At 37.8% G+C, this 14,976-nt stretch overlaps 1 protein-coding gene across 1 annotated transcript; it reads right to left on the bottom strand.

Annotated features, from left to right (window-relative positions):
* Positions 1-11,040: 11,040 nt before the first annotated feature.
* LOC122201311 (olfactory receptor 5L1-like) lies at positions 11,041-11,991 on the bottom strand. The gene has a single exon (XM_042907194.1). The coding sequence runs from the start codon at positions 11,989-11,991 to the stop codon at positions 11,041-11,043; it is 951 nt and encodes a 316-aa protein (XP_042763128.1).
* Between the last annotated feature and the right edge of the window lie 2,985 nt (positions 11,992-14,976).

The raw sequence follows: 14,976 nt of genomic DNA, 5'->3' as shown, positions 1-14,976 counted from the left end.
AACATAGCTAGAGGAATTCTCATGCCTACAGATTTATTAAATTCAATCCAGAGAATATGATAATGATACCCAGGAATGTGTCCATGCCCTCTGCCAGGAATAATTGTAAAAGATGTTGAAAAAAGGATCACTCTCCTTACCTTTCTATCTTTTTGCCTTTGACCGACCTTACTCTAGTTTAGAAATCTGTAAGTCGCAGAGAACTGATAGCAACACAATACTTGTCTACGGACATGTGCATTTTGTCGAGTGTAGAGATAATGGATTTCCCTCTCTTCTATGGAAATAGCCAGTTTTTAGTCTATTTGTATATTTATTTGTGAATTTTTTTCAAGTTTTAATTTAAGTTCTAGTTAGTTAATATACATGGTAAAATGTTCAGGAGTAGAATTCAGTGATTCATCACTTTATATATAACAGCCATGTTCATCTTAAAAGCCCTGCTTAATAATGAATTCTTGATCTATAATTCTTTGCATTATCTTTTATACCAATTAGAACAGCTTAGGGAATGAATGATGAAGTAAAATCACTGAAAGTTTCATTTTATATTTGTATAAAAGTCACAATTTGTTAATATATCATCAAGTTAGCTAACATACCGGGTATACGGTATGTTCTTGGTTTTGGGGGTAGATTCCCATGATTCATCGCTTACGTACAACACCCAGTGCTTATCCCAGCAAGTGCCCTCCTCAATGCCCACTATCCATTTTCCCCACTCCTTCAATCCCCCTGGCCATAAACCCTCAGTTTGTTCTCTGTATTTAAGAGTCTCTTATGGTTTTTGTCCCTCTCTGTTTGGAACTATTTTTTCTCCTTCCCTTCCCTCATGGTCTTCTGTTAAGTTTCTCAGATTCCACATAGGAGTGAAAACATATGATATCTGTCTTTCTCTGACTGAAAAAAATAATAATCTTTTCCAAAGAAGACATCCACATAGCCAACAGACACATGAAAAGATGTTCAACATCACTCATCATCAGGGAAATACAAATCAAAACCACATTAAGATACCACCTCACACTAGTCAGAGTGGATAAAATTAACATCTCAGGAAACAACAGATTTTGGCAGGGATGTGGAGAAACAGGAACCCTCTTGCATCATTGGTGGGAATGCAAACTGGTGCAGCCACTCTGGAAAACAGTGTGGAGCCTCCTCAAAAAATTGAAAAGAGATCTACCGTATGACCCAGCAATAGCACTACTAGGAATTTATCCAAAGGCTACAGGAGTGCTGACTCATAGGGGCATATGTACCCTAATGTTTATAGCAGCACTTTGAACAATAGCCAAATTATGAAAAGAGCCTAAAAGCCCATCAACTGATGAATGGATGAAGAAGATGTGGGACATATAAACAATGGAATACTACTTGGCAATGAGAAAGACTGAAATCCTGACATTTGCAACAACGTGGATGGAACTGGAAGGTGTTAAGCTAAAAGTCACGATTTTAAGTTATATTTACATATATGTATATATAATTCATAAAATTGTTGTTTAACTTTTCATAGCATACAGTTATTTCCTTCATTTAATCTCTATTGCAAACCTTCATAATTCTTTTTAGGTCTCATTCTCTTTTTGGGTCTCTTCTTCTCACTACCAGAAAATGATTTCTGTCTTGTAGAGAAAAAGATCCAATAGCAAGAAAGTATATGCTCAACTTTCTCATCAAGTCATGATATAAGCATTTGGATTCATCGATGGCTTCCTCTCTCCTTTCTTTTCCTTTCGTGGAATATCATGCCCTCACATTTTCTGAGGTTAATCCCTTCAACTGTGCACCCAGTTCTGATGTCTGCATCAATTAAGATACTTATACCATTACTACTAACCTTTCCTTCATAACCTTGCAGCACATAACATTGAAGTCAATGTCACCTTTAAAAACATTACTCTGTATCTACTTCCATTTATTTTCTTTCATCTTATTTCAAGGTTTTCTTATAAGCGTCTACACTGGTTTCTACTTTCTCACTTCAGCCTACTCACATAGGATTTTTATCCCAATGACTTAAAAACCTTTTTGTTTCAATTCCAAACTACGTCCTATTCGTCAAAGTCAAAGATTTTTCAGTAGGTAATGAAATTTATTTCTCTATTTCATGTAATAGCTTTGACATCTCCTTTCTTCTTTTTTTAAATCACGTTTATTCATTTTTGATAGAGTGTGAGTGGGGGAGGGGTAGAGAGCGAGGGGGACAGAGGATCTGAAGTGGGCTCTGCACTGACAGCAGAGAGCCTGATGCAGGGCTTAAACTCACAAACTGTGATATCACGACCTGACCTAATGGCAGACATCAACCTGCTGAGCTGCCCAGGTGCCCCAACCTCTCCTTTCATCTTAAAATACCTTCCTCTCTTGGCTTTTGTACGCCTCTCTTGATTTCATTCCTAATGTCAATTTGCCCCTATTCAGCCTCCGTCATGCACAGTGGCACTTTCCTAGGGCTTCCTTCTCAATCTACTTCTCTCCTCGCTATGTACACTCTCCCAACATAATTCTGTGCCTTTCCTTACAGTACCGAGTAGACAGTGATAACTTTCACATGGGCATCTGTCCGACTCAGAGTGACCTAACAAAGAGTCACATGTACATTTCAGTATGCCAAAAACTATATTTAATTACTATTGTTTCCTACAACGTATGACTATTCTATGATTCCTGTCTTGAATATATATCTGCCACTTCCACTGCTAGTCCAAGTAAGATACCTCCTCTTACCCAAAGCCAAAGAAGAACCATTGATACAATCTGCAAAACGTGGCAAATATCCAATGTTTCCTTCTTTTTTTAAAAATACAATTTAATGTTTATTTACTTTTGAGAGAGAGACAGAGACAGAGGGCGAGTGGCGGAGGGGCAGAGAGAGGACTAGACACAGAATCTGAAGAAGGTTCCAGGCTCTGAGCTGTCAGCGCTGAGCTGGATGCAGGGCTCAAACGAATGGACCATGGGCTCACGACCTGAGCCAAATTTGGATGCTCAACCGACTGAGCCACCCAGGTGCCCCAGAAACATTTCCTTCTTATCATCATTGATACTCCATTATGTAATGTCATCCCTCACTTTCCTCAGTTGAACTTCTTAATTGGCCTCATTTTCTCTGATCAATTCCCATTCTACTTTCAAACACGCTACAAAATGAATTCATAAACCACTGTAAGAATTACCTGTATAAAATAGATTTTGTGTTATGTAGTCTTCTTCCTACACTTAAATATTCCTTGTCCCCTACAAGCTCAGCATTGACATACCTTCAGTGTTCACATATATTCCCATTTTTATCTCATATACTGTATCTCACTCCAAACACTTTGCTTTAAAAAAAAAAGTGTTAATTGGAGAAAGTGCTATCTCTGAGCTACTAGTCAACTCTTTGGAGTTCTCCCTTCCTGAAATACATATGGCATCCTCCTTAGAAAATATCAACTCTCATTGAATGACAGCTCATCTGTTCCTGTCTACAAATATGAGAGATAAGATTGTCAATTGACCTAAAAGTGGAACAATGGCCACCACTGTGAAGGCAAAAGGGATAAAATTAGAGCCAGTGGCTAGAAAGGCAAACGTGGATGAAATGCTTCTTTGTTATGTCATGCCCTTTTTGGTATCCATGAAGAAAGACTACCAAAAAGTAGGCATGAAAAAAAGAGGCTCATCTTTAAGGCCAATGCTAAAATAAGCTTGGGGGTCTGAGCCACGGAGAAGAACCACTTTTTGCTGGACTTTTTTGCCACCAAATCCTTTATTTCTAATCACAGAATCAAAGGTAATGAAGAAATTAATTTTTATAGAGAATATTTTCTTACAATGATCTTTCAAGGATGTTATATACTTTCAGATTAAAAAGACTTTCAGGAAAGGAAATATAAATTTCAAATGGAACAATAGAAGGGGAAAGGAATAGAAGATATAAAAGAGTCAGAAGCATCCAAAGAGGAACCAAAAAATCTGCTCTTCAATGCAATTGGTAGGTGAGGATGAAATTGGGGGCTTCGAAAAGAGTTTAGTAAAATAGTATATTCTGACAGACAAAGCTGTATATTGAGCGCTAGTCACTAACTTTGTAAAGCATTTTTCTGTTGCCTCAAAGCCACTCCCCTAATCCTACACCAGTCCTGTCACCTGTGTGTTGACAATTGTTCGTATGAACACATGACTACAGGATAGAATAAATAGTATGACCTACAAATGCGTTAGCCTCAATTTATACTTCAGTCTGCTCAACTTAAAAAAAAAAAAAGAAGCAATGAGAGCTGTGTTTATAGTTAGATTTCTAATCAGAGTCCAATAATGCTGAAGATTGTCTTAAGAATATCATTTATTAAATGTGATTTTTTTGTTGTTGGTGGTGGTGGTAATGTTGCTTTTGCTGGAAATACCTTGAGAAATAAAACCTGTGTTATTCTAAGCATGTGTCTTCTCTGGGCACCTCGGTGGCTCAGTCAGTTCAGCATCCGACTTTGGCTCAGGTTCTCACAGTTCGTGGGGTTCAGGCCCGCATCAGGCTCTGTGCTGACAGTTCAGAGTCTGGAGCCTGCTTCGGATTCTGTGTCTCCCTGTCTCTCTGCCCCTTCCCTGTTCATACTCTGTGTCTTTCTGTCTCAAAAATAAATAAAACATTTAAAAAATTATAGGCATGTGTCTTCTCAAAAGATCAGTTCTCTGTGTGTAAAATAAACGATTTTATGAAGATGAGCACTTGAAATCCTGCCCAACTCTGATGTCCCAAGATTATGTGAAGAACACTTACCAGATCACTGTCTTTCTTTCATTTACCTTACTACTCTGTTGTCAGCATCAGTTCATTTTTCACTGGAAAAATCAGCTTTGACAGTTATGGAAAGTTTGACAATATTAAAAAAACAATCCATTGCAAGATTTTCCATAATCCATGTGTACAGGCCTTTTATGTCCATATAAGAAATCTGGGCCTCCCTTAGGAAGGCAGTGTTTCCTTAGGATAATGCAACACCTTTTATATTTTGCCTTGAGTCTTCTGAGATTAGCTTTCAGATCTCATTTAGGATCCCAGGAACACACACTCTGATATCCAAATCCCAGTGGGAAAAGATATGTGAGCAATTAAACAGTTCTACTGAGGAATTGTTTAACTCAAAAACACAAAATGAAATGATGTAATGTGTTTTTCTGTAACTTGAAGATGTCTCAAAGAAAACTATATTTTTTAGTTTTGAAATGGTAGATTATTATTTTTTTAATTTTTTTAATGTTTATTTATTTTTGACAGAGGGAGACAGAGCATGACCAGGGGAGGGGGGGGTTGGGGGCAGAGAGAGAAGGAGACACAGAATCCAAAGCAGGCTCCAGGCTCTGAGCTGTCAGCACAGAGCCAGACGCGGGGCTCGAACTCTTAGACTGCGAGATCGTAACCTGAGCCAAAGTCAGGTGCTCAACCGACTGAGCCACCCAGGCGCCCCAATGAAATGATAGATTATTATATAAAATTAGAATATGTTATTTTTCGTCTGATTTAACCAGCTCAAAGCAATTTATCAAACAGCTATCAGAGTATTATTCTATGTGAAGCAAGAATAACTGGAAAGAAGCAAGAATATTTCTATCTAGCTGTTGAAAATTAGAAGACCTTAAAGTCAAATGTCAGTGGAAAACCAATTATGACTGAAGTTAATGACTCTGATATGTGCTAAGTGTGCATCTATGTGCAAGTGAGATTCTGGCCATCCAAGGCCAGAATAGCTCAGAGAATCTTTCTTTAATAAATATATCTACTCTGTAAATATGTGTACCAGACAGTGTTTTGGGTACAAAACAGAAAGAAGAAAGATAACTTGAACTGCACATTTAAGAATTTTGTCAATTACAGAATAGTGAATAAGAGATGACAAAAGAAACAACATAAACAATTACACAAAGTTTGGAAAGTGTGCGGCATAATTGTAGACCTGAAAATTGGATTTAGAAAGAATGTGTTGCCTCATGAAGAAAGATAAGGCTAGATCTGTATATATACATCTTGGTATTTTGGCAAAGAGAACTATAAGCAGCTTTGAACTTCTATATGCCCAGAAGATTTATATCAACAAAAAGAAGCTCCATTTCTAACAGAACCTCAGTTAAGTTATTAGCTCACTAACCACTCACTCGAACCAATCCACTCAGAAACCAGTCACTGCATCTCTTGATTACTGGCCACTAACACTTCCTCAAATCCCATTGGCTGAATGCTGGGGAACATCATCAAAAAGATGTGAAAGCTTCTGCACAGCAAAGGAAACAATCAGCAAAAGTAAAAGGCAACCTATGAAATGGGAGAAGATATTCACAAATGAAATATCCAATACACTTATCAAACTTAACACTTACAAAACAAATAATCAGTGAAGAAATGGGCAAACGATATGAACAGACACTTCTCCAAAGAAGACATCCCGATGGCTAACAGACACATGAAAAAATGCTCAACATCACTCATCATTAGGGAAATACCACAATTAAAACCACAATAAGATACCACCTCACGCCAGTCAGAATGGCTAAAATTAACAACTCAGGCAACAACAGATGTTGGCAAGGACTCGGAGAAAGAGGACTTTTTTTGCACTGCTGGTGGGAATGCAAACTGGTACAGCCACTTGGTAAAACAGTATGGAGTTTCCTCAAAAAGTTAAAAATAGAACTACCCTATGACCCAGCAATTGCACTACTAGGTATTTATCCAATGGATACAGGTGTGCTGTTTCAAAGGGGCACATGAGTCCCAAAGTTTATAGCAGTGCTATCGACAATAGCCAAAGTATGGAAAGAGCCCAAATGCCCATCGATGGATGAATGGATAAAGATGTGGTATATATATGCAATGGAGTATTACTCGGGAATGAATGAATGAAATCTTGCCATTTGCAACTGAGTGGATGGAACTAGAGGGTATTATGTTAAGGGAAATTAGTCAGAGAAAGACAAATATCATATGACTTCACTCATACATGGAATTTAAGATACATTACAGATGAACATAAAGGAAGGGAAGCAAAAATAATATAAAAACAAGGAGGGGACAGAACATAAGAGACTTTTAAATACAGAGAACAAACTGAGGGTTGCTGGAGGAGTTGTGGGTGGGGGGGGATGGGCTGAATGGGCAAAGGGCATTAAGGAAGACACTTGGGATGAGCACTGGGTGTTATACATAGGGAATGAATCACTGGAATCTACTTCTGAAATCATTATTGCATTATATGCTAACAAACTTGGATATTAATTAATTAGTTAATTAATTTTAATTAATTAATTTTAGTTAATTAATTAATTAATTAAAAACAACAACAAAAAACATGACTGCTGAGTGACTGATGAGTTAGATTCAGATACTCAGAGGCTCCTCACCCCCTCCCTTGTCCTTGAAATGTATGTCTTGCCTGCCTTTCCCACTCCCAGAGGCTGCTCCAAGGACCTAGCCTTGAGTTAGTGATGTGTTGTTAAGAACACCTGCATGGTATATGTGACTGAACCCAGTTAGGATCTTTTTATAAACTTTTAAGATTTGGTGGGTGGGTGCGGGGATCCATTTTGTCTTGCTACTGCCCAAGACAAGCTTCATATATAAATTCCCTTTGCTTATTAAAACTGGTACCTATCAACCTGGAGTGACCTGCCTTTTCCTTCTGGTCTCTCCCTGCCCTCCAAATAATGGCGCTGGCCTCAAATTATACCTGAAAAGCTCCCAAGAGAGTTGCAAGTCAACCTTGCAAAGTCAGAGGCCAACTAAGAATAGGAGAGTTTGGGTCCCCACCAGAAAATTGAGATGCAAATAGTAAGAGAATGAGAACTGCATATCAACTCCTATAGTTTGCAAGTAAGAGAGCGATCAGATTATATAAATAAAACAAAACCACTTAAAGAAATAGAAAAGAAACTTTTGTGTAGTTGCTTTTCAGATATTTGAGGAACACTCAGTGTTTCTCAATTATTCCCAGACAATTGTGGATGTTATCTATGAAGTAACCTTGGGAGGGAAAAAGAAACCTGATATTTAAATTTTTTTGTGAAGCTGAATGTAAATGAGACTTTCTTTATTTCTTTGTTTCTTTGTTTCTTTCTTTCATAAAACGAAACAATCAGCCTCTCCATATGAAAATTGCGCTTGTGTCTTAGTAGGATATGGAGACCAGTAACTATTCAAGCCCGGATTAAAGCTATTCTGTGTCTCTGAGACCCTAAAACCCAAGGTCTCTGAAAGGAACATTGCAGATTCTGAAGAGAGATCAGAGTAGTAACTGGGTAAAATGTGAGCTTCTGGCTAACCAAAAAAGCTTTTTAAACACACAAAAGCTCAATATCGAGGGTCCCTCTGAAGAGACTGGAGCTCTTACATACTGAAGCCTGCTAGTCCCGTGACTCCTGGCTCAAGTGGCTGTCTCTCTAGGTGAAATTGGAAAATGTCGGGAGACTTTTTGCCTATCACAAAGGTAGGGAAGGGTGGTAAAGGTAGCCAATGAGTAGAGGTCAGGGATGCTGCAAAACATCCCATAATATACAGACCAGACCCCTATAGCACAGAATTATCTAGAGAGAAAGGCCAATAGTGCCAACGTGGAGAAACCCTGTTCTGGTTGGAAGACCAAAGGTGAAAGATGTTTTTCTCTTACCTTTGTCTTAAAACCCAAGTCTCATGGGTGAGGTGGGAAATCTCACTCCATTTACAACATTTAAAAAGCAATATAGAGCCATATTTTTATCATATGCACAATATATAACTCCATTCTTGGTCATTATTTATTCATCAATTAAAAAGAAATAATGAGTAGCTGTCTTTGCCAGGAATACTGGAATATTTCTAAGTAACTCTTACCCTCAAGGATATCTTTTTTTTTTTTTTTAATTTTTTTTTTTCAACGTTTTTTATTTATTTTTGGGACAGAGAGAGACAGAGCATGAACGGGGGAGGGGCAGAGAGAGCGAGGGAGACACAGAATCGGAAACAGGCTCCAGGCTCCGAGCCATCAGCCCAGAGCCCGACGCGGGGCTCGAACTCACCGACCGCGAGATCGTGACCTGGCTGAAGTCGGACGCTTAACCGACTGCGCCACCCAGGCGCCCCAAGGATATCTTTTTAAGAAACATCAGGAGTGCATTTTATGAGCCAGGTCTTTGCAGTTTTGTTATTATGTTTAAGTTCAGTGATAACTCTGAGTCAGGCAACTTGTCTTCGGTTTATATTTGAGAGACTCAAGGTTAAGCAAGATTAAGCATCTTCCTCAAAATCACTCTTCAGGATCTGAAACTGGCTCCATCCTATTTCACTTAAGCAACAAAGACCTATATTATGTTTAAATCAGCAAGTCCAATAAAAATATAGTCAATAACAAATATAAAATGAAATCTTAAGAAAGTAAGAAAACAAGGGGAGTGTTAACATTGTAGGAACACAGGAAAAGTACATTATACTTTGGCCTTTAAAAGGTGGATGTCTTAAATTTGAAAATGGACGTTTTTTTAATATGTCAAGCTCTAATCCCTGGGACCTGCAAATGCCACCTTGTTTGGGAGAAGGTCATTTGCAGATGTGATTAGTTTAAGGATTTTGAGATGAGGAGATTATCCCTGATTACCTGAGTGGGCTGTAAATGCCTTCACAGGTGACCTCAGAGAGTCAGTCTCTTTCATACACACACACACACACACACACACACACACGAGTAATAAAGATGGAGAGCAAAGATAATTGAAGATACCAGCCTTGAAGGTTGAAGTAATACAACCCCAAGTCAAAGAATGCTTGCGGCCACCAGAAACTGCAAGAGTTGAGGAAAGCATTGTCCCCAAGAAGCTCCTAAAGGTATATGGCTTTCTTGGCACTTTGATTTTGGCCCAGTAACAGTGATGTCAAATTTCTGCCCTCACAACCTATAAGACGATAAAGTCTATTGTTTGAAGCCACCAAATTTATAGTCCTCTTTCTTTTTTTCCCCAGAAGCCATGGGAAACCAATGCAATCAATAAGTTTAGGATATAATAGATTTGAAAAAAAAGTAAATGCCTAAAATATTATAAGGCAAAAGAAAACATTAGTAAGAACACAGAAACTTAAGAAAAGTAAGGCATCAGATACATAATCTACTTATCTAATCAAGGATTAAAATATAGAATGGAGAATAAAAGGTAAAACTAAAAATAACCATAGTAATATCAACAAATAATTTATTAATCATTTATAATATATCGTATATAATGCTAAGAATTTAAGAGACATAATTTAATTTTCATGGAAATTTTATTAGAAAATTATAGTATTGTCTCTATTTTGTAGAAGAGACAGTTTTTTTTAACTTATTATTTTATCGAAGTATACTTGACATACAATGTTATATTATTTTCAGGGGTACAACATAATGATTCAACAATTCTATACATTACACAAGACTCACCATGGTAGGTTTGGTTATCATCTGTTACCACACAACATTATTACAAATTATTGACTGTATTTCCTATGCTGTACTTTTCATCCCATGACTTAAATTTTATGACTGGAACTTTGTGCTTCTTAATACCCTTAAAAGAAACTTTAAAACTTCTGAAAGTATAATATGGCAATGGAAAAAATAATTTAAAAAATGACTAAAAATATTACACAGAAATTTACTCCAAATGTTCACTAAAATACATAGGTTATGAGACAGATGTGTGTGCATTCCCTAGAAAAATGAAAGTCTAATGAAAAAGGTTGCATGCTTTAACGATGATGAAACGACTTGTCTTTCTATGTGCACTTTGTTAGAAAAATATTGATTTGTTCTCAAGCCAAGAAACAGAGTCTAACAAGGCCTCCCAAACCCACTCAAGGCAATTAGAGATTGGGGAAAACAGCAACATTACCAGGTGCATTTGAATCATCCATAAAACAGATAATATATGGCTTAATAAGACAAGCAAGTGGAAAACAAAAAAGCATGCATAGTCCCCCAACTCATAAAATTTTTACCTACTTTACTTTTCATTCACATCCACCCAAAACCAGCCCCTCATTAAATATCTGATGTCTAGTTAAGAAAATAGTTTTTCAAAAGGTAATCTAGATCCCAACACTTTCTTGAGTGCTTCCTTCACATCCTTGTTCCACAGGCTATAGATGAGGGGGTTGAGCATGGGAATCACTACAGTGTAGAACACCGTGGTCACCTTGTCAGTATCCATACTGTTGCCAGAACTGGGCTGGCAGTAAGTGAAAAGGATTGTTCCGTGGAAGACAAAGATGGCTGTGAGGTGGGAGGCACAGGTGGAAAAGGCTTTGCACCTTCCCTCGGCAGAGTGCATCCTCAGGATGGTGATGAGAATTAGCAAGTAGGAGGTGAGGATGATCACGATGGTGGTGATCTCATTGAAGGTGGCCACGATGTACAGCAGCAGTTCATTCATAGTGACATCAGAGCAAGCAAGGGATAAGAGAGGGGGCAGATTGCAGAAGAAGTGGTCAATCACATTTGATGTGCAGGACGGGATCTCAAGAGCTAAACACAACTGGATCAGAGAACACACCATCCCACACAGGTAGCAACAAGACACCAGCTCCACACAGAGATTCCGGGACATGGTGACCGTGTACAGCAGTGGGTTCCAGATGGCCACAAAGCGGTCATAGGCTGTCACAGCCAAAAGGAAGACCTCAGTGATTGTATAGGTACAAAAGAAATAGAATTGCACCATGCATCCCAGGAAGGAGATGGCTTTGTCCTCTTTTAAGATACTGGACAGCACCTTTGGCATGATGACAGTGGAGTAGCAAAAGTCCACAAAGGACAAGTGGCTGAGGAAAAAGTACATGGGAGTGTGAAGGTGACAGCTGACCTGAATCACTGCCATCATGCCCAGGTTGCCCAGCACTGTGACTCCATAGATGAGAAGGAACACAGAGAAGAGGGTGACTCTCAACTCAGGGGCTTCTGAGAATCCAAGGAGAATGAACTCGGTCACACCGGAGCAGTTTCCCGTGCCCATGTTCCCATTTGATTGAGGTTGGAGAGAAATATTCATAGTTATCTTCCATTGTGTGATCCCAGATTCATTTTTTGGCTGTCTCTTAAAAAGAAAGACATGAAAATACATAAGATGGTTATTTTTTTCCGCAAAGAATTAGGACATGGCTTTTGTGAAGTTTAGGAAAAGTGCAGGCATTGTGGAAAGATGCGTAAGGTCACACGTTGATTCACAGATCACACAGAAACATCCACATCCATCACAGCGTATGATTCCTTAAGCGAGTCCTACATAATTTACAGCTTGACACTGAATCATTAGAAAGACCTCAAACATACTAGCCACATTGTGTTATGAAACTCAAATCCCCTTTTCCTGGCAGAGTGTTTAATGAGTACTGAATCTAGTGAGATCTCAGAAAATAATGTTTTAAAATACACCATGCCCTTCCCTGTTTTCCACTGAAATGTCGAGAAGCATGTCTGTTGAAAGTTGTTAACCCACAAGTGTTGATTTTTTACCCACATGTTTAGATGTTTAGCTTTTATACTCCATGCTCGCATCTTTTTTTCTGTAAATTAACACAGTGATTTTCTTAATTTTGTTGTTCAGTGTAAGCGTTTGACTCAATTTTGGCTCAGGTCATTATCTTACCATTGTGAGATTGAGCCCCGCATCCTGCACTGCTCTGAGCAGAGAGCCTGCCTGTGAGTCTCTCTCTCCCTCTCTCTGCCCCACCCTGCTCGCGCTCCCTCTGTGTCTCTCAATATAAACAAATAAACAAACAAACAAAAGAGAAAGTGAGTGATTCCAACATTTTTATGAGAAACCACTTCCAAACATATTAGTTGAAAACAACAACTGTTAATTGAATAGGTCACCGTTGCATAAGTCTGTAAGATAGTACTGCAGATCTGATCATGACATGATTGATCTCGGCTTGGTCTGCTTATGTATATGATATGAGCTTGGCAGTTTAGGTGATCTAAGAGGACTTCACACCCATGTAGGGCACTTGGCTAGATGCCAGATCATATGCTGGAGGTAAGGGTGACAGGCTGTGCCTTGTTAACACGGCAACTTTCCTGAGAGATTGTGAAAATCCCCAAGGTTATGAAAAAGCCATGTTGCCTCTCAGAGGCTTAAAACTTGAACAACGTCATTGCAACTACTCTCCGTTAGCCAAAGCTACTCAGAAAAGCAGACTACCCTCCAGGAGTGGGGAAACTGACTCCACCATGTAATCAGAAGATCTGCATGGTGGCATAGACACCAGAGGACTGGAGAATTTTGGCTATGTTTGCAATCTACCAGACTGGGTAAACAAACCCTGTTGAGAGAATTAATTTCCAAAATTTTGCCCTTCAACAAAATCGGAGAAACTCAGTATAAATTTTGTTTGATGCGTTATTTTTAAAATTTCTGATAAAAAATCATTGTGAGGAACTGGCACATAACTTGGGTGAGTTGAAAGATTTGAGTGACCTTACTAATACAGCACAATTTCTGACACAGTTTCTAGTCTCATTTACTCTTAACATGACCAAAAAGTCTCAGCATTTTCTTTTTAAGAAGTAGAAATAGAGATGATGCTTAACCCTCTTGCTTTCTAGCATTAAGTGATATCTTTCCATGGATACATTTAATTAACTGAAATAAAAAATCCAAATATATATTCATGATATTTCTCATGAAAATAAATATTTGCAAACACATTTTTTTTCAATTTTGGGTAATTGTATTTTATCAAAATTTGCAAATGCAATTATGTTTTTGATTAGTGATGCAATTATTACTGTATTATTACAAGGTTAACTTAATCTATGAAAAAGAACGTTCAATATTGCCAAGAGCAATATTAATCCAAGAGATTAAAAGTATGAATGTCATTTATAAAATTATAATATTCAATGGATTGGGGTAACATTGAACATGAGTTGAGGAAGAAGAGTGACACAAATCTGCTTTCAGATGTTCTTATTTATGTAATTTAAATGAATTATGCTACACAACAGAAATCACACTTTTTGTGCTATTTAAATTTATGATGAAATATTTTGTATGCAGACTTAAATTCTTTCCAAAACTGAGATGCACACAACCAAAAAGTTTGGAGGCTAATATGTCATGTTCTATATAGAAGCAACAGAATCTGTCACAATGAATTTGAAATGTGGCAACTTGAAATGAAAGAAAACACAAGATTGTCTGCTAGAGTTTAGTAGAAGACATGTCTGGAGTCTTAACCGACTGCTTTCATTTCTGTCAACAATTGCTTTTACAACCTTGGCCGGGTCACTTACGTGTTACGGGCTTTGGTTTCCTCAGAGTAAAAGCTAAATGGTTGGTGTTACTTTTACCCCCAAATGATCATCCTTTGTCCAAGCAAGACACAAGTAAAATGAGAGCCTCTCTAAAGAGGGATTACTCATCTTTGATTCAATGTAAGAGTCACATAAATTTCCCAAATTTTGAGGAAAATTAGGATTGTATAAGTGTAGGAAAATTGTATTCATTTATGAATAATGAGTTAATTTGTTGTATAAGTGTGTAAGTGAGTAAAGGAGAAAAGACTTAACTAGAGATTGATCCAGAATAGGCTTATGGAAAGAAAGGTGCCAAAATTCCACCCAATGCAAAACGCATTTTTGAAGCAGAATTCAAGGATATTGACTGAAATAGCAAAATTTCAGGTCTGAAGACATCAGCAACAACAAAACATGGCCTTGAAGAAATTTATGTAACTAATTAGAGCTGGATACTATTGGAAGGGAAGACTGAACTGGAAAATTCAAGAACACAGAGATTGTTTACCTGCTCCCCAACCTGTAATATATGTAATCCATTATAATTCCCTAAAGTTTGAAATATTTTCCTACAGCTGTGTAAAATATTGGCTAAAGAGACTGAGTATCCTTTTACCTCATGTTGTAAACTAAAAGGCTCACTAAAATGTATTGAGTGTCTTGAAAAAAAAAAGGACAAAAGGAAAGTAAAAGATAAATT

Source organism: Panthera leo, chromosome D1 (genome assembly GCF_018350215.1).
Source record: "Panthera leo isolate Ple1 chromosome D1, P.leo_Ple1_pat1.1, whole genome shotgun sequence".
NCBI lineage: Eukaryota > Metazoa > Chordata > Mammalia > Carnivora > Felidae > Panthera > Panthera leo.
The sequence above is the reverse complement of the archived record's forward strand: the minus strand, read 5'-3'. Positions and strand labels throughout refer to the sequence as shown.